At 43.4% G+C, this 23,807-nt stretch overlaps 1 protein-coding gene across 1 annotated transcript in view; it reads left to right on the top strand.

Annotated features, from left to right (window-relative positions):
• farsa (phenylalanyl-tRNA synthetase subunit alpha) overlaps positions 1–23,807 on the top strand; it is a 39,668-nt gene that overhangs the window by 8,064 nt on the left and 7,797 nt on the right. The window contains exons 5-11 of the mRNA XM_052042205.1: positions 4,822–4,914; positions 9,421–9,549; positions 11,112–11,227; positions 13,134–13,218; positions 13,918–14,017; positions 17,174–17,342; positions 19,015–19,092. Coding sequence (XP_051898165.1) covers positions 4,822–4,914; positions 9,421–9,549; positions 11,112–11,227; positions 13,134–13,218; positions 13,918–14,017; positions 17,174–17,342; positions 19,015–19,092 — 770 coding nt within the window. The remainder of the gene's footprint in view (positions 1–4,821; positions 4,915–9,420; positions 9,550–11,111; positions 11,228–13,133; positions 13,219–13,917; positions 14,018–17,173; positions 17,343–19,014; positions 19,093–23,807) is intronic.

The raw sequence follows: 23,807 nt of genomic DNA, 5'->3' as shown, positions 1-23,807 counted from the left end.
TGATTCTTTCCCTGTAAATGCATCTATGTCATTTGTCTTGACTACCCTCCGTTATAGTAAGTGTGTGGAACTCGGTAATCTTTGGTAAAGAACTATCTCCTGGTTACTAGCAACATCATGTCTACCATGTGGCATCAGTGGGGTGGGGGATACTTTAGAGCAGAGTCCAATCCTATTCCAAATCGAAAGCGGGCTGTGCATTAAAGCTTTCTGTTGCCTTTACTGTGGCTCGTGCATGAAAGTGGTCACCTGGGCAGCAAAAATCTGACAATGGTATCTTGGAGAGGGGGAGGGGATGAAGATTGGCTGGTGAGTACTTGAAGCCTGCCAGACTTTCCATTATCATTTGCACCAAGATTCCTTACGTCTGAGCACAAGAAGAGAAGTAGGTCAAATTGCCCCTCGAACTTACTCTGCCATTTAATAAATTCTGGTTCATTCCCTACTTCATCCACTATCCTGCCCCATCCCTATATCCCTTGATTCCCCTAACGTACAAAAATTTATTGATAAGTTATGTTGTATTTATTAGTCACATGTACACCGAAACACACAGTGAAATGCATCTTTTGTGTAGAGTGTTCTGGGTGCCACATTTCTGCCACTGACATAGCATGCCCACAACTTCCTAACCTGTACGTCTTTGGAATGTGGCGGGAAACCGGAGCACCCGGAGGAAACCCACTCAGACACGGGGAGGACGTACAAACTCCTTACAGACAGCAGCCGGAATTGAACCCGGCTTGCTGCCGCTGTAATAATGTGACGCTAACTGCTACGCTACCATGTCCGCCCTGCACTGACTTGTACTTTGTGGTACTGAAAATCCAAAAGTTTGGAATCCTTCAAATAAAGAAAATTCTCATGTCAGAAAAGATGCTTTAACCTGAGACTGTCCTTCAGATTCTTCGAAGTGAGGAAACTTCTCAGTACTTGCCCTGTCATTCCTTCGCAGAACTTTGCAAGTTTCAATGAAATCCCTGCTTATTCTTCTTGATCAGTGAGTTAGGCCAGTCTTATTGAATCTCTCTTCGGAAGACAACTTCCTGATCTCAGGAACCAATTGGTCAATCTGTCTTGTACTGCCCTCATGGCATATGTATCTCTGTTTATCTTTGGAGATCAAAACCACACACACTACTGGTTGTGAGGTCGGATCAAAGCCCTGAACGCTTGCAACAAGATTTCCTTACTTTTGTACATCAATTATCTTTGCAAAAAAGGCAAACACACAATTTCTTCTCGTACTTGTAGCTGCATGTTAACTCCCCACATTTTATGAACCAAGGCATCAAGATCCTTTTTTTATATATAAAAGAAAAAGCAGTTTATGAGCTTTTAAAAGATGTTTTGCTTTTCTATTCTTTGCCACATTTCTGATAGCTTCTCATTGCACACACAACACCCAGGATTAATAGGTTTTGAGCACACTCCCTAGCCTACGTTCCATTGCTGTACTGAACAAGGGCTGTGAAGTGTTATCTTACAAAATGTGATGCCACTTGAGTCCCCATCTCCCCTTTCAGGTAAGCATAAAAAAATCAAAGTGCAAAATCTGTGGCAAATATTTATCCCTTGACTGACATTACTACAGCAGATTATCTGATTCCTGATTAACAGCACGTTGCTATTTATTGGAGCTTGCTGAGCAAATTGCTACCGTGTATCCTATGTTGTAGCGCTGACTACGTTTCAAGATGTGCTTCATGGCTGTAAAAAGCTTTGAAACGTCCCAGGGTCAGGAAAGGGATTAGACATTTCCATAATATTTGTCTGTGCACCTTGAGCATCCCTCCAGTAGGGGGGACTCCATTCCCTGACACAAGAGCATGTTAAATAAGCTGCATTGATCGTGGGTAGAGAGAGAGGAGAGAGATTGGAATATCTTGATGGGGAGCTCTGCAAGGCTGGAGAAAGAAGAGAAGAATGGAGGGATGGGGGAATAGAGAGAGGGAAGCTGTAATGGCAAGCTGTTTTCTTGAGATAGCAATGGGCACATTGTAGCCTTGCTGCATCTGTACCAATCGATTAGCAAAAGACACAGGTACTACCTCTTTGTTCCTTTCCTCGATCAAAAAAAATTTTTTGGGAAAAAAAATGTAGAAAATTACATGGGAAAGAAAAATATCACTGGAAATGCATTGTCAGAAAGGGTGTTGGAAACTAGTTCTTTCAAAAGGGAACAGGATAAGTGATTTAATGGGACAAATTGCAGGGCAGTGGGGAATTAGATTTTTTTTCTTTAAAAGAGGTAGTCTGGACACAATGAGCGAAGTGGCCTCCTCATGAGTGAGTGAAAAGTTTTATTGTGGTGGGAAGATACTCACCCAGGACGTGCATACTGGGTGGTTTAATCTTCTGTAAAAGCATTGTGGTTTTAGCCCACTCACACTGATATCGAAGTGGACTGAAGTCATGATTGACTCAAGGCAACCACCTTCTGAATCATGATTTAAGTTGTGTACGCGGCCTGGGAACTTTCAAAACTTCATATGGGTTTATTGAAAGAGTGCAGTATCTTCACTGTTATTTCCCTGCTGGGGGAATGGGCATGTCAACCGACGTACAGAGCAGAAATTGTTGGAAATACTCAGCACATCTGGCAGCATCTGATTTTAATTTATTTTAGATTCCCAATATCAGCAGTTTGTGGAATTGCATGTACTCGCATCTATAATGAGCCTTGCGGCTCTTTCTCTGTGCTGGACAGACTGAGAGAAGTTACTTAAACAGTTGATTTATTCTTGTGTCTTAGCAATTTGCATTTATTTGGTGACTTAAATAGCAAAATGTTGGAACAAAATTTTGGTCCAAGCCACAAGGATCGAAGGTGAGCTGGCTGATTGGATCCAGAAACGGCTCAGTGATGGGAGGCAGAGGGTGGTGGTGGAGGGATGCTTTCCTGATTGGAAGTCTGTGGCCAGTGTTGTACCGCAGGGATCTATGCTGGGACCCCTGGTTGTGGTACGTTAATGACTTGGATGTGAATGTAGGAGGTATGATTTGTAAGTTTGCAGATGACGCAGAAGTTGATGTTGTGGATAGTGAGGAAGGTTGTCTAATGCTACATGATATAGATCAGATGGAAATTTGGGCATTGCATTGGCAGATGAAATTTAATCTTGAGTGCAATGTGATGCATTTTGAGGTCAGACATGAATAGGACATGTACAGTAAATGGTAGGGAATTAAAGAATGTTAATGGTCAGAGGGGCCTTGGGGTTCAAGTCTATAGTTCCCTGAAACTGGCAACACAGGTGGATAGGGTGGGGAAGAAGGTGTGTGGTGGGCTTGCCTTCATAGGTCGGGGCATAGAATATAAAAGTTAGGGCATAATGTTATAACTTTACAAAACCCTGGTCAGACTGCACTTGGAGTATTGTGTGCTATCCTAGTCGCCACACTGTAGGAAGAATGTGGTGGCACTGGAGTGCAGAGGAGATTCACCAGATGTTGCCTGGATTGGAGGACTTTGGTTACCGGGAGCGATTGGATAGGCTGGACTTGTTTTCCTTGGATTGAAGGAGGCTGAGGAGTGACGTAGTAGAGGTACATAAAATTAAAGAAGCATAGGTAGGATGATCAGACTCTTTGTCCCATGGAAGGGATATAAAAAAACGAGGGGGCATAGGTTTAAGGTGAGAGGAAGGAGATTTAAAGGGGGTTTGAGGGGTGATTTTTTTATATAGTGGTTGATAGCTGGAACACACTGACAGAAGAGGTGGTGCTGGACAGATACAATTATTATGTATAAAAGACACTTAGACAAGCACTTAAATAGGCAAGGAATAGGACACAGTTCTAATGTGGGTAACTGGGATTAGTGTAGATGGGCAAAAAGGTTGGCATAGACACGATGGGCCAAAGGGCCCATTTCTGTTCTGTACGGCCCAAACTGTATGAACTTTAGCACTTTTCCAGTTTTGTGTTCGTCTCAGCATGCCTCATGTACTTTCTGTAGGATTAGCTGATGCTTTTCCTCTTTATCTTTTAACTTGTTACTCCTTGAATTCTCATGTTTCCCTTCTGAGCTTGTTGGCTTTGGGGATGTATGTCTTGCATGCTGAATGTTTTAAACAGTTCTTGCATGATCAAAGCTTTCTGACATGATAAATGAGCTTTGCACGATAATAGAACAACCCTATAATGTTTCAATTATACACCCAAGAGACTACTCGTAGATGCATAAAGAAGCTGTGAGTCAAGCAGGTAAGGGCCACAGAATAATAACTTCGTAATACATGGAGCCAGTGAGAATGGTTTCCTCAGCAGTGACATCCCAACCCCTAAGTCCCAATTCTAAATGGAAAAGCTGAGATATCATTTGCACAGGGTGCTTTGGAAGTGGCACTTTTGTGTCTGAGTCACAGGGTTGTTAGTTCACATGCTGCTCTGATGATGAGGACATAAGGCTGATGCTCAGATTATTAGAGATGCTACTTTTGGATGAGGCATTAACTGAAGTGCCATTTGACCTTTTGGGTGGTGGTAAAAGATCCCATGGTGCTTTGTCAGGGGATTTGACCAGTACTTGTTTTTAAAAAAAAACTTGGAGTAGATTTTCTTGTTGTAGTATTATGGTTAGGAGTTTTATGTGAATAAATATTTTCTACTACAATGATGTAGGAAAGTAACTCATTGTCTGTAGGACACATTTGAGGTCATGAGCTCAAGTTCATTGAAAAGTTTAAGTGAAAGTGAGATATAAATGCAAATTCTCTTTTTCCTTTTTTATTTGTTCCTGCTCTTTAGCTTGGCTCGTGCAATGTTGGGGTTCACCTACATTCCTGTGTTTTGACTATTTCCACTTTTTTTTTGAAGAACTCTGAAGACCTATTGGATCACTAAAGGAAGTTCATTCAGCACCACAGTGGTCAGACAGGACACTGACCTCACCCCAGAGATGATAGCCAAGTAAGAGTTCAGAAATGTCAAATAAGCTGCTTCACTTCGCAGTAAATAAGCATTCAGAACATTGCAACTTAAGCAGAATCATATTTTGTTTCAGATCGTCAGCAGTGGTTAAGGCTCTTGTGGTAAGAATGTTACATAGATCTACACACCTGGAAGTTCTCAGCCATAATGAATTTGGCAAATGGGGTCATGTTGTGACAGGCTCCAACATGGTTACTGATAAACTGCACAGTTACAAAACTTGCATGTGACAAGTACTGGACCATATTTGAAGAGTTTTCTTTCACTTTCCCTTTCTGTCATTCTCTTCCCCTGAGACCCAAGTACCCTTAAATGAATTGAACATATCCACTTGATTGGTTTTCTGCGGGTATATGTTACTGAAAGTATTGACGTTGTGCCTTACTGGAAACTACTTTGTGTTGGAGAGGGAGACACCAGGTGTTCAGTGGATGATCACGGTGACTTTTCACAAAGGGGGTAGGGAGTATTAATATGCTACTCACATTCGGAAATATTGCACAGGTTTAGTTGACGCTGTTTGCATTCAGTTTTTTTGTCTTGCTTATTTTACAGTAGTATAATCAATAACAGGGAGGAAAATCTTTGATGAAAAACACTATGATGCTGGAGGAACTCAGCAGGCCAGGCAGCATCCGTGGAGAAAAGCAGATGGTCAATGTTTCTGGTCAGGACTCTTCTTCAGGACTGAAGATAGGAAAAGGGGAAGCCCAGTATATAGAAGGGAAGGGCAGGGCAGTGATAGGTGGACAGGGAAGAGCAGGGTAGTGATAGGTGTTCACCTATCACTGCTCTGCTTTTCCCTCCTATATATTCACAAGACAAGGGAGCAGAAGCAGGCCATTTGGCCCATTGAGTCTGCTCCAAGGAAAAGGGGGAAAAAAAGAAATGGGGAATGGGGGGGGGGGGAGAAAAAAAACCTATTCTAATCCAAATTTCCAGCCTTATCCCCATATCCCTTATACCCTGACTATTTAGATATCTATCTATCTCCTCCTTGAACGCCCCCACTGATCTGGCCTCCACTGCTGTACGTGGTAAGGAGTTCCACAAATTCACCACCCTCTGGCTAAAGAAATTTTTCCTCATCTCTGTTTTGAAACTGTACCCTCTAATTCTAAGATTGTGCCCTCTGGTACTGGACTCACCCACCAAGGGAAACAGCCTAGCCACATCTACTCTGTCCTTTCCTATCAACATTTTAAATGTCGCTATGAGGTCCCCTCTCATTCTTCTGTACTCCAGTGAGTACAGTCCAAGAGCCGACAAACGCTCATCATACGTAAGCCCTTTCATTCCTGGAATCATCCTCGTAAATCTCCTCTGAACCCTCTCCAACGTCAGCACATCCTTCCTAAGATGTGGGGCCCAAAACTGCGCACAGTACTCCAAATGAGGCCTCACTGGTGTCCCGTAGAGCCTCATCAACACTTCCTTACTTTTATACACTATACCTCTCGAAATGAATGCCAACATAGCATCCGACCTGGTGGTTAACCTTTAAGGTATCCTGCACGAGTACCCCCAAGTCCCTTTGTACTTCCGTACTTTGAATTTTCTCTCCTTCTAGATAATAATCTGCCCGCTTATTTCTGCTTCCGAAGTGTACAACTGCACATTTCTCAACATTGAATCTCATCTGCCATTTCCTTGCCCATTCTCCTAAACTGTCTAGGTCTCTCTGCAACCTTCCTATCTCCTCAATACTCTCTATTCCTCCACCTATCTTGGTGTCATCCGCAAACTTAGCCACGAAACCATTTATTCCATCATCCAAATTGTTAATGTACGGGGTAAAAGAGGAGCGGCCCTAACACCGACCGCTGCGGCACACCTCTAGTAACCGGTAGCCAACCAGAACGAGATCCTTTTATTATCCGACCCGTAATTCCATGACCTCTCATCTTATTAATCAGTCTCTTATGAGGCACCTTATCGAAGGCCTTTTGAAAGTCTAAATACATAACATCTACCGCCTCTCCCTTATCCACCCTACCTGTGATTTTCTTCAAAAAAACTCCAATAGGTTGGTCAGGCAGGATCTTCCCTTCACAAAACCATGTTGGCTAGGCTATCTTGCCTTGCGCCTCTAGGTATTCCGTAACCCCATCCTCGAGGATAGATTCCAATGACTTTCCCACCACTGACGTCAGACTAATAGGTCTGTAATTTCCTTTATGCTGCCTCCCTCCTTTCTTATACAGTGGAACTACATTTGCAACCCTCCAGTCCTCCGGAACCATGCCGGAATCTATCGATTCCTGGAAAATTATCGCCAATGCCTCTGCTATGTCTAAAGCCACCTCCTTCAGAACCCGGGGATGCACCTCATCCGGTCCGGGAAACTTGTCAGTCTTTAGCCCATTTAGTTTTCCTAGCACCTTCTCCCTAGTAATCTTAACTGAACTCGGTTCCATTTTGTGAGACTCCTGACTAACCGGCACATTGCTGATGTCCTCCACGGAGAAGACCGATGCAAAATATTCATTCAATTCCTCTGCCATCTCTCTATCGTCCATTATAATATCTCCTGCACCGTTATCAATTGGTCCTATATCAACCTGCGTCTCTCTGTTACTCCTTATGTATTTAAAAAAAAACTCTTAGTACCCTTTCGAATGTTATCTGCCAACTTCCTTTCATAATTCATCTTTTCTTTCTTAATGACCTTCTTAGTTTCTCTCTGCAGGTTTTTAAAAGTTTCCCAGTCTTCTGTTTTCCCACTAATTTTTGCTTCTTTGTATGCCGCCCCTTTTGCTTTTATTTTAGCCTTCACCTCTCTCGTTATCCACATTTGTGCCTTTTTTCCATTCAAAACCTTTTTTCTTGGAATATATCTATCCTGCATTTTCCTTATTTCCTGTAGAAATTCCTTCCATTTCTCTTCTGCCGTCCCTCCAGCTAGCTTACTCTTCCAATCAATTTGGGCCAACTCTTCTCTCATACCACTGTAATTTCCTTTGTTCCACTGAAATGTCGATACACCAGTTATCAGCTTCTCCTTCTCAAACTTGAAACTGAACTCAATCATATTATGATCACTGGTTCCCAGTGGTTCCTTTACCTTTAGTTCCCTAATCACCTCCAGTTCATTACACAGCACCCAATCCAAAACAGCCGATCCCCTGGTGGGCTCATCAACAAGTTGCTCCAGAAAAACGTCCCTTAGACATTTCACAAACTCACTCTCCTGAGTTCTACTGCCTTGCTGGATTTCCCAGTCCACCTTCATGTTAAAATCCCCCATAATTATCTTCACATTGTCACTCTGGCATGCTTTTTCTATCTCAGACTGCAACTTATCGTCCACTTCCTGACTGCTATTAGGGGGCCTGTATATGACTGCTACTATTGTCCTTTTACCCTTGCTATTTCTGAGCTCCACCCATAAGGATTCCACCTCCTCTGACCCAATGTCCTTCCTTTCTATTGATTTTATATTGCTACTAACCATCATGGCCACACCTCCCCCTCTGCCTACCCGCCTATCCTTCCTATACACTGTGTACCCCTGGACATTCAGTTCCCAATCACATCCGTCATAAAGCCATGACTCGGTGATTGCCACAATGTCGTATTCATTAACCTGTAGTTGTGCCACTAGGTCATCTACTTTATTCCTAATGCTATGTGCATTTAAATATAGTACGTTTAGTCCGGTATCTGCTATTGATTTTGTTGTACTTCTGTTGTTCAGCAGATTATCCTGACTTTTCACCTGTCTATCCTTCTTACCATCTTCACTACATACTATCTTAGACATGTTCCTATATACCTCATCCCCTATCCTAACATTCTGTATCCTAACATCCTGATTTGTTGTACTTCTATTATTCAGCAAATTATCCTGACTTCTCACCTACCTGTCCTTCTTGCCATCCTCATTGGACTTGTTTCTATAAACTTCCTCCCTTACCTTAGCATCTTGTAACCTAATATCCTAGTTATATATTGGGCTTCCCCTTTTCCTATCTTCACTTCTGAAGAAGGGTTTTGACCTGAAATGTTGACCACCTGCTTTTCTCCATGGATGCTGCCTGGCCTGCTGAGTTCCTCCTGCATCATCGTGTTTTTCATCTAGATTCCAGCATCTGCAGTCCTTTGCTTCTCTTGGAAAACCCTTGACTTTGTTAGGTCCTCTACCCTTAGTGTTGAATCCAATTATAATACACCATCTAATATCCTGGGGGGATCAGCCAGCTGTGCAGACTTGTTAGTGTTATTGAAACCTGCCATTATACCATGCTATACAGTGCACTTCCAAAGAGCTGTCAATATTTGTGACTTGTATTTCCCTCTCGATCTAAATTGTCCAGTTTTCTTCTTGATCTGGACTGTGCACTCTTCTTTAGAGAGAGAGCAAAACAGAAATTGTGATTTAAATTTCCTTAAATAAAATGAGCTGCCCTACCTGATCATGACTCTCACTATGCCGAAAGCAATGCTGAAATATTACAGTTATATCTGTGTAAAATCTGTTCACAGTGGTTCATGGCAAGGAAGGAAGTTCAAGCCATACAACTTTGATGCCCTGGGTATTATTCCAGAATGTGGCCACCTGCACCCCTTGATGAAAGTCCGAACAGAATTCCGACAGATATTCCTGGAAATGGGGTAAGCTTTGAATACCTTAATTGGCTTGCCATTAGCCTTTTTAGCATTTCAGGGCCACCAAATAATGGCACTGATTAACCAGCTGAATTTAACTATGAAGAGTGGGTGCTTATGGTCTGTTGTAATGATTGGATAATGTGCTGCATGGAAGATGCCCATTTGACCCGTCTGCCTCTGAAAACTGTCCCTCTTCTCTATTCTGTTGTGTTGCAGCCTTAAAGTATTTATCAATTCCACTTGTAAGTACTTCTCGTGCCCTTGGAGGCAGTGCCTTTCAGATTGTTATAACAGTTGTTTAAAAAAAAATCTCCTGATATCCCTCTGGTTCTTTCGACAATTATCATATATCTGTGCCCTGAGTTACCAACCATTTTGGAACTGGAAACTGAGTAAATAAGGAGTAACTGTCAAAACACTTTACAATTGTTCCCTGTATATCCACTCTAAGGTCTTGATAACCATCTGAAAGTGTGGTGGTCAAAATTTGCTACATAAATCAGTTATTTTGCCTAACCAGTTATTTTGTAATGGTAAATCTAACTTTCTTGTTTTTGAACTGTATGTTTCTGTTTATAAAGCCAGGAATCCCATGTGCTTTTTTTTTAATCAACATCCTTTGCAATATGTTCTGGCACCTTCCAATGTTTGTGCATGTGCGCCTGGTGTCCCTGCACTACCTGCAACACTTTTAGTTGTACTTTTCACTTCAGGGCTGGAACCTTTGTTTTACACCACTGTGTGCATTGGAGTGACTGTTTATGGTTTCCAGAAAAGCCTCCAGATATCTGGTGTATCTTTTTTTTTGATTCTTTACCTCATCTTTACGACAGTATTATTCCATATTAATGTACATCTTTCCCTTCTCCCAACCTGCCCAGGCTTTTCTGTAGCTGGTGCAAGTGTTCCCTGAAACATATGACTTGTAACCTTCCATTCCAAACATGGAACTATGCACACATCTATTATCAAAGTGCAGACTTCCTGTCTTAACTTATGGCATTACTGGGTGAACTCGAAAGCTACTCATGGTAAGCTTTCTAGAAGATTTGCAGAGGTGCTTCAGCAAGGTCGCATCTGACATGAAAAAGTGAGAAAATGATGACTAATTATACAAGGGCTTACACTGAAGCAGCATCTGGAGAAATGTGGTTATAAATTCCACTTCCTTGCTGTGCTTCAAGAAGTGCCTCGGCATCTTTTCAGTTCATTCTGGAGCTCCCTTTTACTTGAAAGCACCTGTATGGTGCTCTCCCTGTGTTAAAGATGCAAGTGATCAGAGCTGAAGGCGGCTCATCACTGGGCAGAGAAGTTTGCCATTTCCAGCTAGTGTTACTTCTCTTTATTTTGGAAACATTTCTAGCCAATTCTTGAAGTGCAGGCTCATAGGAACATGGAACATTCATTGTATCGTGTTGGTGAATTTCCAGTTATCTTTATTTGAAAATACTATTGTATGGTTGCGTTATGTCCACGTGCAGAAAGATGTTGCATCTGATGATGTAATGATAAAGAAATTTCTTGTTCTTTTTCAAGAGATTTATAATTTTTTCCCCAAACTCTAGTTTCACAGAGATGCCAACCAACAACTTCATTGAGAGTTCGTTCTGGAACTTTGACTCGCTTTTCCAACCACAGCAGCACCCTGCCCGAGACGAACAGGACACCTTCTTCCTGTCTGGTAGGGTCTGTCTCCTGGTTTAGTGGAGACAGGAGAATGATTTAAAGTATCATCTTGTGGGCTTCCTGACAATTGAGAGCGATGACATAGTAACGAGCCAGACAGGTTTATTCCCTGGTCAGTGATGAATCTTGGGTCTCTCTGGGAGCTGAAGATTGGGAACAGAGAAGGAAAGTTCAGAAGGACTTTGGCATGGTTGTTGCCCACTGGGAAGTCTGTGGTGTGACAATAGGACTCGGCTTGTCAGTGGCATCCAGCACAATCTAATATCTTATTGATACACAGTGGTGTTTGACGTGATCTTTGTCTTAAAGGGGCCTCTTTTGGCCCCACCCTTTCCCCACAAGGTGGGTGAGCCACTCTAGCCTGACACAGTTGCAGTTGAACAGGAGGACTGACTGCCCCAGTGGTCCTGTGGTGCACAGCAAATGGGTCTGGGCTTCAGTTCCTGAGGTCCCTCCCTCTGATCTCCAGCAGAGCCTATGGACAAATTGTGCTGTCAGGTCAACATTTAAAAACAGTTAAAATAGAATTAAATAAATTTATTAAAAAATATATTCTTAATTTAACCGATAAATTAATTGAAGATGTTAATATCAATTAAAATTAAGAATATAAAACAAAGCCATTCCACCTCCACTTAGCCTGCAGGTCAGTCACCCCATTCGGATTGTGGATTGCACCAGCTGGCATAAAGCTGAAAGTCCAGCTAAAAAGGCTCATGGCCTCTCAGCTCCGCACAGCAGAGTTCCATGCCTGGGTTCAGTGTTAAATCCTACAGTGGGGATCAGACGTACTGGTCTCTGACTTCCAGTGTGTTACGTACCTCCGTGCTGAAGTAGATGGGGCTGAATATCAGGAACATGCTGCTGTCAGTCAGTGCGTTTCTACAGAGCTGCTGACTGGAGAGGAGCACAGCCTGCCATGTTGCCTTGGGTCATCTGTAGGTAATGGCGTTTCATTGATGTATCTGCACTTGGAAAGCCAAGATATTGTGAGAAGAGGAGTAAGAGGATGGGGGCGGGTTGGTAGGGATGTTTCGGTGGCTGTGGTGAAAGTCAGAGTCATTCCAAATGTGGCCATATTTGGTTCCTTTCCTATTCGGCACACACTATCAAGGGCTGACCAGCAACTTTGTCGTCTTTCTTCAATCCACAGCCAGGTGGCACACAAGAGTTACTATAGATTTCATCAGTTGCAGCAGTACTACCCTTTCTATGTTGTATGTCTGTCTGTCTATCTCTCTCTTTCTCAGACTGTCTGGTAGCCCTGTAATCATAGAATCTCACTATTTGTGTACTAACATTCCTTCAGCTAAAGGGTAGATTATTCTCGTTATTTAGTTCATTCATGGAATTGTGTAGTGAGCAAGATGCTCTATACTTATTTAACAGTGACTGCAGAGTAATCCAGGTTGAATAATTTGGGAAGTCTCAGACATGTAATAATGTACTTGATAATTGTAAGTTTTTTTTAATTCTATCTCTGTATAATGTAACAAACACTTTGCTGGATGAACATAGTGGTTTGAGCAGCATCTGTGAGGGGGTTGGTGGGAGGAATGTTTTGGGTTGAAACCCTGCATCAGGACCGGAAATGTCGACAGTTTTCCCCCCCCCTCCCCACCCCCCCCCCCCCCCCCAACAGATGCTGCTCGACCCGCTGAGTTCCTCCAGCAGATTGATTGTTGCTCCAGATTCCAGCGACTACAGTCTCCTGTGTCTGTTCTGTATACAATGAATTGACTCGACTAAGTCAACCTGTAGTGATTTAGTGGACTGATGATGACTGCACCTGAACAGGAGTCACTAGGTTGTGTCCACATGTTTTTGTGTGAGAAGAATAGCAACAAATTTCCTTTTGGGAGTATTGCCCATTAACTGTTTTTCCTCTTGTCTGCTCCCAGAGCCTGCCATTGCCACGGAATTTCCAATGGATTATCTAGAAAGAGTAAAGAAGGTACACTCAGAGGGAGGGTATGGATCCCAAGGGTGAGTCTGATCAAATTACTTGTTATTAAGAATTGTGTGTTTTCTGTATCTTCATTATTGCACGTCTCGGACTTGTCAAATTGTTCAACGTGCATTATTGTGCCTGTGCAGTCAATATTAAAGAAACCTTCATTAAGGTATGGAGCAATAACGTGAAGAGCTTTGACATTATCAACTAACACCAGGGAAAAGAGAATATCTGATCGTTACCACTTTTCTGTTTGTGGTTTGCTGGGCACAAGTTGGTTCCTGCAGTTTCTATATTGCAACATTGACTATGTCTCAAAACTACTTCATTGCCTGTAAGGTGATGTGGGAGGTTATGAGAGAAATGCAGTTTTGTCAGCATCTGGGGAGAAAGTCGTTTTATGTTCGAGGAGCAGCTTCTGTTTGGAACTGAGCAGTGATGAGTCAGTGTTCTCCACAGATGGATGCTAATCAGTTGTGCGTTTACAGCATTTCCTGTGTTTGTCTCGGATTTAAAACAAACTTGTGTATCTCATACTATAGCGGCAAAGAAAAGTGCAATTTGTATGTTGGATTTAGCAATTCCCTGAAATTATAATAGTATCTCAGCAGTTGGATATTCTGGTAAATGCATCTTGAGCCTTTCATTTGGACAAGAAGTTGCCACGTGTAAAGTTGCACCCTTTATATCAGCATGCTTTGGTAATGTTCAATGTTTATGTGCGTATTCAGGTACAAGTATGATTGGAAGATTGAAGAAGCGCAAAAGAACGTTTTGCGAACACACACAACGGCTGTCAGTGCACGGATGCTGTACAAGCTTGCCCAACAGGTGAGATGATTAGTTTTTGTTCCATTGCCTGCTGGTAAAGATCCCAGTGCCACAAGTGAGTGGCTGCTCTCCATGGGTGAGTCCTCCTCCCTGATCTCAAATTACAGCAGTAATCTGGATGAAGATTTGTATTTTCTCCCCCTTCCACTTCTCTGGGTGTTAAGCTGTTAGTGTTCCTCTCTGGAAATTCAGCACAGGTCGGTGATTAAACATAAGAGTTTGTGTACTTTGTCTATCCACTGCTTAAACCAGGTAGGTCATCGGGACAGCACCTTCAAGTGTGATTGTAACCATCAAAGGAACAGACAGCACAGTGTGCCTTAATCTTGGCAGTGCTGATTCCAAAGTATTAATCATAAGACCGTACAGAAAGAAACAGCACAGAAACAGGCCCTTATGGCCCATCTTGTTCATACTGACCTTGATGGCTATCCACTCTACTCCCATTTGCCTGCATTAGGCCTGTATCCCTCTGCTCCTTTCCTATCTAAGTATCTGTCCCAATACCTTTTAAACATTCCATTCTCATAATATCTACGTCCTCTGGCAGCTCATTCCAGGTATTCACCACACTCTGTTGGGGTGCGGGGGGAGATACCACTCAGATCTCCTTTAAATTTCTCCCCTCCAGCCTGTGCCCTTCAGTACTAGACTCTCCTGCTCTGGGAAAAAGATTCTGACTTTGTATTCTATCTCTATTCGTAATTGTGTAAACCTCTATAAAGTTGCCTCCTCTGTTCCAGTGAGAATGAACCCAACCTGTCCAGTTTCTCCTTGTAAGTAAAGCCTTTATTCCAGGCAACATCTTGGTGAATCTCTTCTGTACTCACTATTGCTACCACATCCTTCCTGTAGAGTAACAACCAGAACTGTACACAGTACTGTAAGTGCAGTGCAACCAATGTTTTGTACAACTGCCACATGACATCCTAACTCTTATACACAATGCCTTGGACTATGAAGGCAAGTGCACCAAATACGTTTTTCACTACCCTATCCACCCGTGTTGCCACATTCTGGGAGCTATGAACTGGTACCCCAAGGTCTCCCTGTACATCAGTGCTCCTTGGGTCCCTGTCATTTACTCCTTAATGTCCTAATAGAATTTGAACTCTCAAGATACATTACTTTGCACTTGTCTGGACTAAATTCCATCTGCCACTGCACCACCCAATGTTCCAGCTGATCTATATCCCGCTAGATCTTTAAACAATTACTTTGATTTCTACAACTCCACCAATTTTTTGTGTTGTCTGCAGACTTAATGATCATACCCTCTACATTCTCAAAACATACTACAAACAACACAGGTCCCAGCACTGATCCCTGCAGTACACAATTTGTTACAAACTTCCAGTCAGGAAAACAACCGACCACCACTACTCTGCCTCCTTTCACTCGGCCAATTTTGGATCCAGTTCACCAATGTGCCTCTGATCCATTGTGCTTTAAACTTCTGGACCAGCCTACCAGGCAGGACCTTGTCGAAACCCTTATTAAATACCTACTACCCTGCCTTCATCAATCGCCTTTCAATACTTCAACTATATGTATAAAGGATTTGTTTTCTTGTGAATACAAAAGAGACTGCAGATGCTGGAATCTGGAACCAAAAATTATGTTGAGGATAACATGTTGAGGATTGACAAGTGATTATTTGGCAACACCACTCTTTTATGCTGTTTTGAGTACAATATATTAAAATAACTTGTATCTTCTAAACAGAAGTGATTAAGTTTTCACTTCTAATAAATTAAGGTGGTGTTGTCCTGCCTTTCTCATTTGCTCACAATATAAAGTTGTAAGCACAAGAAGCTCACTGATCTTGTTGATCTTGTTGGTTATTGCACAGAGCAGAGAGAACCCTTCTCCGTTTAAGTGGATAATTAGATGGACCTACATAATCATCATTAGGTTGTTAATAAGAGAAAAATATAAGAGGACAGTTGGATTAGGGGTTTTGTCTTGAGAAAGGTTTACAGGCCCTCCCCAGGTTACAAATACCCAATTTATGGACACCCAGCAGTGAGCTCCCATAAATATTATTAAATTCAAATGAGAATCAGTCTTTGGGGTGGGGGGGGGGGGAAGGTGGGTGTGGGGAAGGGACCTATTTCCATGTAACTGCACCACAATAATTAGACACTATTGTCCCTCAAGAACACAGGCTGCCAGTTTCACCATGGGAGGCCACTTAAGAGAGTTGCTTTGGAAATTAACAAGCCATCACGTCCAGTGATTCTCTATTAAACACTGTAACAGCCACTGATACTTGAAACCCGTTGAAACCAGCCATTGAGCGTGGGACATCTTGGTTCTTTACCACTGTAACTAGGCAGGGGAAGAGCATAACTCAATGTTCATGTTAATTGGCCCTCATCAACACCATTCATTACAACACTGTGTCAGTATGGTTACTCTGTGTTCCTCCAGCATCTTGTTTTTCCATGCAGATTTATACATGTGGCTCTTTCCAAGGTGAACCACCCTTTGTACTTTGTAGTCTTGCAGTTCAGTGTTTAGCAGACTCCACTTGCCACCTTCTGAATGCCAGCTAGGTTTTAATATTGGGTGGCTTGATAATGATAGGGAGTTACCTTTTTTAAAAAAAAACAAAAGTTAGAGTATAAATGTACTTGCAACAGAGGTGCAGTGGGGCATCCCTGGACACTGGGTTTAGTGAGTGGTGTTCCAGTATCTCTTTCAGCTGCAGCCGAGCTCTGACTGCTTCTAAACATAATGCCATTGATCAGAGTAAGCCAGTATAGGCCAGTACAGCAACTGGTAAGAACATGGCCAAAGGTATGTTTGTGATATCACTAAATCAGTAAGAAATTTAAGTAACTTCCACCCCTGTCTAATGCTAATAGTTTGGCTGCAGTTGGGAAGGTCTGCAGGAAGATCTGGTTAAACGGGTCTTTCTGGAGGCTGTCTGTGGTTTGAGGCAGGATGGGAAAAGAGGAAGATACAAACCACAAAAACAATTAAAAGGTACAATTTCTACATTTAAACTTTAATCTACCTCCAAGCAGTTCTGCAGTTTTCACAATTCAGTTGAATAGTCTGTGCATAATTTAAATCTAAACTATGTCTAAAGCACTGTTCACAGTTCCTCTGCAGCTTAACCAATGCAGTAATGTCTTCCTCCCTATACAGGAAGCCTTCACACCAGCGAAGTATTTCTCCATCGATCGCGTCTTCCGTAATGAAACACTGGATGCCACTCACTTAGCAGAGTTTCACCAGATTGAAGGGGTGGTAGCAGATTACGATCTTACCCTGGGTGACCTGATGGGAGTTCTTCAGCAGTTTTTTACCAAATTAGGTGAGAGTACATCTCCGTGGTTCTTCTGTTCTCTTCTGTACCAACACAAGGAAGTAATCAGTGCTGCCCATGTGTGAGAACCATAGAATCACTGCAGCACAGAGAGGTTGTTTGGTGCTGTTGCTTGACAGGATAAATGTTGGGGCGATTCTTCTCCTGGCTGGGAGCCAGTATCACATTCTCAAAATAAGGGGTCAGCCATTTAGGACTGAGCGGAGGTGAAAGAGAATCTTTGGAGGCAGGCTGTAGAGGCTCAGTCAATGCACTTAAGACAACAATCAGTTGATTTTTGTTTTTGGGGATATTTTGGGAACCAAGGGATCTAGGGTTGATGCTGGAAATTGGCTGAGGTACAAGATCAACCATGATCTTACGGAATACCATTCTCCTGCTTCAATTTAATGTAATCTGTCTGTGCCAAAAACTTAACTGAGGTAAATGTTCCTTCCTGTCCCCACTACTTTGGCTTTGAATGCAAAGACCTGATAAATTAATTTTCTAACTTCTTAGGCAGTCCCTCATGATCAAGGATGACTTGCTTCAACTCTGGTTTTGAGGTGGCTAATGAGTCCAACGTGAGAACTGCAGACTCTTCCACGGCTGGGACTGGTGATGGCAGGTAGTTTAGAATGTGGAGCAGTACAGCCCCTTTGGCCCGATGTGTCTGTGCTGACCAGGATGCCAAATGCCATCTGCCTGCACGTGGTCCATATCCCTCTGTTCCCTGCATATTCAACTGCCTGTCTAAATGCCACTGTCATGTCTGCTTCCATCACCAGCTCTGGCAGTGCATTCTAGGCACCCACCTCTTTGTGTGCAAAAAAAAACTTGCACGTTAGCATAGTGGTTAGCATGATACTTTACAGCGCCAGAGACCCGAGTTCAAATCCGGCCACTGTCTGTAAGGAGTTTGTACGTTCTCCCTGTGTCTGTGTAGGTTTCCTCCGGGTGCTCCGGTTTCCTCCCACATTCCAAAGACGTACAGGTTAGGAAGTTATGGGCATGTTATGTTGGCGCCGGAAGCGTGGCGACACTTGTGGGCTGCCCCCAAAATCACAACGCAAAAGGTGTACTTCACGGTGTGTTTCGATGTACATGTGGCTAATAAAGATCTTATCTTTCCCCCTCTCGCCTTAAAGCTATGCGCTCCAGTATTTGTCATTTCTACCCTGGGACAGAGACTGTGAGGCGGTATGCTCCTCCTTTGTCATTGGTTCAGGACTTCTGTGTGCTCCTAATGCATGATGTTAGGGCGGCAATGTTGAGGCTTAAGTTCCCCTTCTTCATTTCGAACACTCAGAGCTCCCAGGAGTCAGTGGGGACTTCTTCAAGGAGCCTTTGAGAACATCCTTGAATCTTTTAAGACATTGGTGGGGCATTATGTCAAATAGTCACTTATTAAACTTTATTTACACATTTTTGTTAAAGCAATGGTTTGATGCAGCTTTGAACACATCCAGTTTAACAGGGATTAGAACAAATTGTAAATCCAGTAACAGAATCACAAAGCTATGAGAGATGATCTCTTTTCACTTGCTTTTCTCACCTTCCCACTGAAAATCTTTATTTAATAATGTGTGAATGGATTACAATTCCTCCAGCAGATTGTTTGTTGCTCAAGCATTGTAATTATCTTATTAACTTCTGAAATATAAATTTTCTTATTTGATAGGTATAACCAAACTGCGTTATAAGCCAGCTTTCAACCCCTACACTGAGCCAAGTATGGAGATCTTCAGCTATCATGAAGGTACAATTGAAATGAGAACTGGGTGTTAAGACTGTTGAAAGCATGATGTAGTTGTCATGAGCAGTGGTTTAACATGGACTGGTAATGAACCCTTATTTGTACTCTTCGGGAAAAAAAAACCCTTTTGTTCAAACCTGAAAACCTCCATTTCATTATTTCAAAGTCTACATTTCACTTGCACAGGTTGAATTATTGTGGCCCTTTTGGCTCCCTTAAGCTGCTAATTTATCAGTGGGGTTTCAGAAGTCCTTGCATCTCCACGCAACACCTCATTTAAGCTTGTGTTGCAATCTAGACACTGTTGGCAGGTTGTATGTGTAAGGGGAATCGTCACTGCTTACAGTTTCATTACCCCCTACCAGCAGCGGTCATGGATAATAGAACTGCAACAGTAGCTCTTGAACCAAGAACAGTAGTGCTCTTCCTTGATGAGGGGACAATGAGACACCTTTTGTTTGGTGCAGTAAATAGCTCCAGATACAAGCACAAAATTTACACCAAGAAAGAAAAAAAATTGTATTTATATAATGGCCTAGCAGGACATTCCAAAGCCCTTTGCAGCCAGTAGATTTACTTTTGAAATGCTGTTCAATACCATTATGTGGCAGCAATTTTGTGCACAATATGATCCCATAAACAGGTAGAAGAGGGATGTGTACAGCTGGTTCCAGAGTGCAAGTGTATATTTCATATCTGCTTGAGCAGTTAGCAGTTTAAAATCTGAAATGAATTGTACCTATTCATGATTCTGCTTGATGGGAGAGGGGAGAAGAGAGAATGTCCAGGGTGGGTGGGGTCTCTGATTATGTTGGCTGCTTCACCAAGGCAGCGAGAGGTATAGACAGAGTCCATGCAGGGGAGGCTGGTTTCCATGATGTACTGAGCTGTGTCCACAAATCTCTGCAGTCCCAGGCAGAACAGTTGCCATACCAAGCCGTGATGCATCCGGATAGGATGCTTTCTATGGTGCATCGATGGAAGTTGGTGAGTGTTGATACAGCCCACTACGATGGTATCATCTGCAAACTTGTAGATGGAGTTAGAGCAGAATCTGGCCACGCAGTCATGAGTGTATCGGGAGTAGAGTCTTGTGGGGCACCGGTGTTGAGAATTGTGGTGGAGGTGTTGCTGCCTATCCTCACTGATTGTGGTCTGTTGGTCAGGAAGTTGAGGATCCAATTGCAAAGGGAGGTTTTGAGTCCCAGGTCTTGGAGTTTGGTGATGAGTTTGCTTGGAATTTTAGTACTGAAGGCAGAGCTGTATTCAATAAACAATAGTCTAACGTGGGTGTATTTATTGTCCAGATGCTCCAGAGATGAGCATAGGGCCAGGGAGATGGCATGTTCTGTAGACCTGTTTTGGCAGTAGGCAAATTGCATTGGGTCAAGGTTTTCTGGGAGGCTGGAGTTGGTGTGCCATGACGAGTCTCAAAGCACTTCATGATGGTGGATGTCAGAACCACCAGGTGGTAGTCATTGAGGCACATAACCTTGAGTTTATGTATTGGGATGATAGTAGTCTTCATAAAGCAGGTGGAAACCTCTGATTCAGGGAGAGGTTAAAAATGTCTGCATATACCTCCACCTGCTGATCTGCACAGGATCTGAGGATATGGCCAGGACACCATCTGGGCCAGATGCTTTCCACGGGTTCACTCTCTGGAAGACTGATCTTACATCTGCAACGGTGACTGTGGGTTCAGGTGCATTGGAGGCTGTAAGGGTGGGTGGTGACTTTCCACTCCGCTTCTGTTCAAAAGATGCATAGAATGCATTAAGCTCATCAAGAAGGGCTGTGCTGTTGTTAGCAATGCTGCCCGACTTAGTTTTGTAGTCCGTTACTGCATGTAAACCCTGCCACAACTGACAGCTGGTCTGGGACTCTATTTTGGATTGATATTGTCTCTTGGCATCTCTGCTAGCTTTCTGGAGGTCATATCTCAATTTCTTGTAAAGGTCAGGGTCACCTGATTTGAATGCTGCAGTCTTAGACTTCAGTAGGGAGTGGATCTCCTGGCTCATCCATGGTTTCTGATTTGGGAACACCCTGATTGTCCTCTTTGGTACATAGTCCTCCATACACTTGCTGATAAAGTCCGTGTTGGTGGTGACATCTGGGCTGGCAGCTGAGTCTTTGAACATGGACTAGTCCACTGACTCAAAGCAGTTGCGTAGAAGCTCATCTATTTCCTCAGACCAGTGCTGTATGACTTTCTGTACTGGATCCTCCCATTTCAGCTTCTGTTTGTACGCAGGGGGAAGGAACATAGCCTGGTGGTCTGACTTGCCAAGGTGAGGGGTGGCTCACTAGGCATCTTTAATGGTTGTATAGCAATGGTCAAGGATGTTTGGACCCCTGTTGAGCCAGGAGACATGCTGGCTGTATCAAGAGCGTGTTACCAAAGTACTACCAGGCCTGGTTGAAGTCACCTGCAATGATGAGAGGACCTCAGTATCTTGTTTCAAGGCTGTTGACCGCAGAGTATAGTTCGTTGAGTGTAGGCTTCATGTCCGTCTATGGTGGGATGTAGAGTGCTGTCAAGATAGCTGAAGTGAACTCTTGTGGCATGTAGTATGTGTGGCACTTCACCATTAGATATTCCAGGCTGAGTGAGCAGGAACATGCCAGGACTGTCACGTCCGAGCACCACAAGTTAGTTATTAAGAAGCAGACCTCTCCTCCTCTGCCCGAGGATGCTGTACAGTCCATTCAGTGAATTGAGAAGCCCTCAGTTTGTATGGTGCAGTCAGGTGAAGCAGATGTAAGCCACATTTCAGTGAGACATAGCACACAGCAGTTCCTCAGTTTTCTTTGGTAGGTCAGTCTGGCCTTTAGCACCAAAATCTTTTAACTTAGCACCTAACTCCCTGAACTCACTTTGCAGGACCTCATCACCCTTCATGCCTATGTCATTGGTACCGATGTGGACCATGACTTCTGACTGCTCATCCTCCCCCTTAAGAATGCTATGGGCTCGATCTGTGGTGTCTCTGACCCTGGCACCTGGGAGGCAACATACCATCTAGGAGTCCTGTTCTCATCCACAGAACTTCCTGTCTGTCCCCCTAACTAATGAATCCCCTATTACTACTGCACTTCCGCACCCCCCCACCCCTTCTGAGCCACAGAGCTAGACTCAGTACCAGAGACCTGGCCACTGTGGCTTTCTACTGGTAGGTTGTTCCCTCCCCCCAAACAGTATCTAAAGCGGTATACTTGTTATTGAGGGGAACAGCCACAGGGGTACTCTGCACTGACTGCCAATCACATTTCCTTTTCCTGACAGTCACCCAGCTACCTGCACCTTAGGTGTGACTGCCTCCTTGTAACTCCTGTCTGTATACCCCTCAGCCTCCCAAATGATCTATAGTTCATCCAGCTCCATTTCCCTAATGTGATCTGCACGGAGCTGCAGCCAGATGCACATTTCACAGGTGTAGTCATCAGGGACACTGGAGGACTCCCTGTTCACTTAGCTTCCACTCACCTCCTCTTCACATGGAAGCCGTTTGAGCCAAAGCCTCAGCTTCCTCCCCCTAACACTGGCCTACTCCCACAATGGCTGCTCTGCTTGACCCTAACTTTTTATTGGCTGCTGCCAGTTAGCTAATTAACCAATCAATTTTCAACTAACAATTTCCAAATGTGCCTCTTTTAAGTTGAACACAGTTGTTAAGTGATTCCCTCAGAGGACAATGTTGTGAAGGTCCTTGAGCACAGAACCTCTGCTCCTAATTCATTGCTGTACCGAAGGAGGCCATTCTTTGGGGCGGCCATTCATCTAAATCTTGATTCCATTTGTGGACCTCCCGTCCTGCTTGGAAATGGATGGTGTATTGCAAGCTAAATCTGTAATCGCCATACTTGTTGCCTGTAACCTGTATGTATTAAAACAGCAAAATAAATGGGTGAGTGACAGTTCAACATTTCCACTGCTACCAGAGTTAGCAGCTGAGGGAAGAAAGTATTGGGAGGGTTAAAGCAAAACAAAACTGGAGAGACTAGACAGCTGAAATAAATACTCAGCAGGTCAGGCAGGATCTTTGGAAAGAACAGTTAACCTTGTAGGCCAATTCCTTTCATCAAACCGACTGGAGTGTTTATTAACGTGTGTACTCTGTGGGTGTAGGACAGATAAATGGAACAGTTTCAGTTACCCTGGCACAGCTTGAGGGATAGGTCAGTGGGCACCAACCTTCTCATCCAGTGGTCGTGCTTCTGGTAATGATCATGCCCAGCGAGAGATTGTACCTCCTATCTTTGACATTCCAAGGCATTACCTTGGACCACTTCTTCCCCCCCCCCCCCCCCCCCCCCCTGCTGCCGCCACCCCACTTTATTAATATCCTGGTCAGGAGCTCAGCTGTACCAACTACATAGATACTGTGGCTACAAGACCAAATCAGGGATGGGCATCCTGTGGTGCGTAATTCATCTCCCACCATCCCAAAGCCTTTCTGCTGTCTACATGGCACAGCAGGACATGTGCCTGGATGAGTGCAGTTCCAAAGGCTGAACAGCATCCAGGACAAAGATATTAACGTAATTGGCACCCCAAAGTATTCATTTTTTGCCATTTGCACAGCATGTCTGCATGTACTGTATGTCACCTATAAAACTCATTGCACTTGCCAAGGCTACTCTGATCCATTAGTTGTAGGGCAGGATCTCTATTTCCAAGCTCGTGGCAGCAGCCATATTGAAAATATCACCAC

The sequence above is a fragment of the Pristis pectinata genome, chromosome 31 (assembly GCF_009764475.1).
Source record: "Pristis pectinata isolate sPriPec2 chromosome 31, sPriPec2.1.pri, whole genome shotgun sequence".
In the NCBI taxonomy this organism is placed as follows: Eukaryota; Metazoa; Chordata; class Chondrichthyes; order Rhinopristiformes; family Pristidae; genus Pristis; species Pristis pectinata.
Note: the sequence above shows the minus strand (reverse complement) of the source record. Positions and strands in the feature narration are given on the sequence as shown.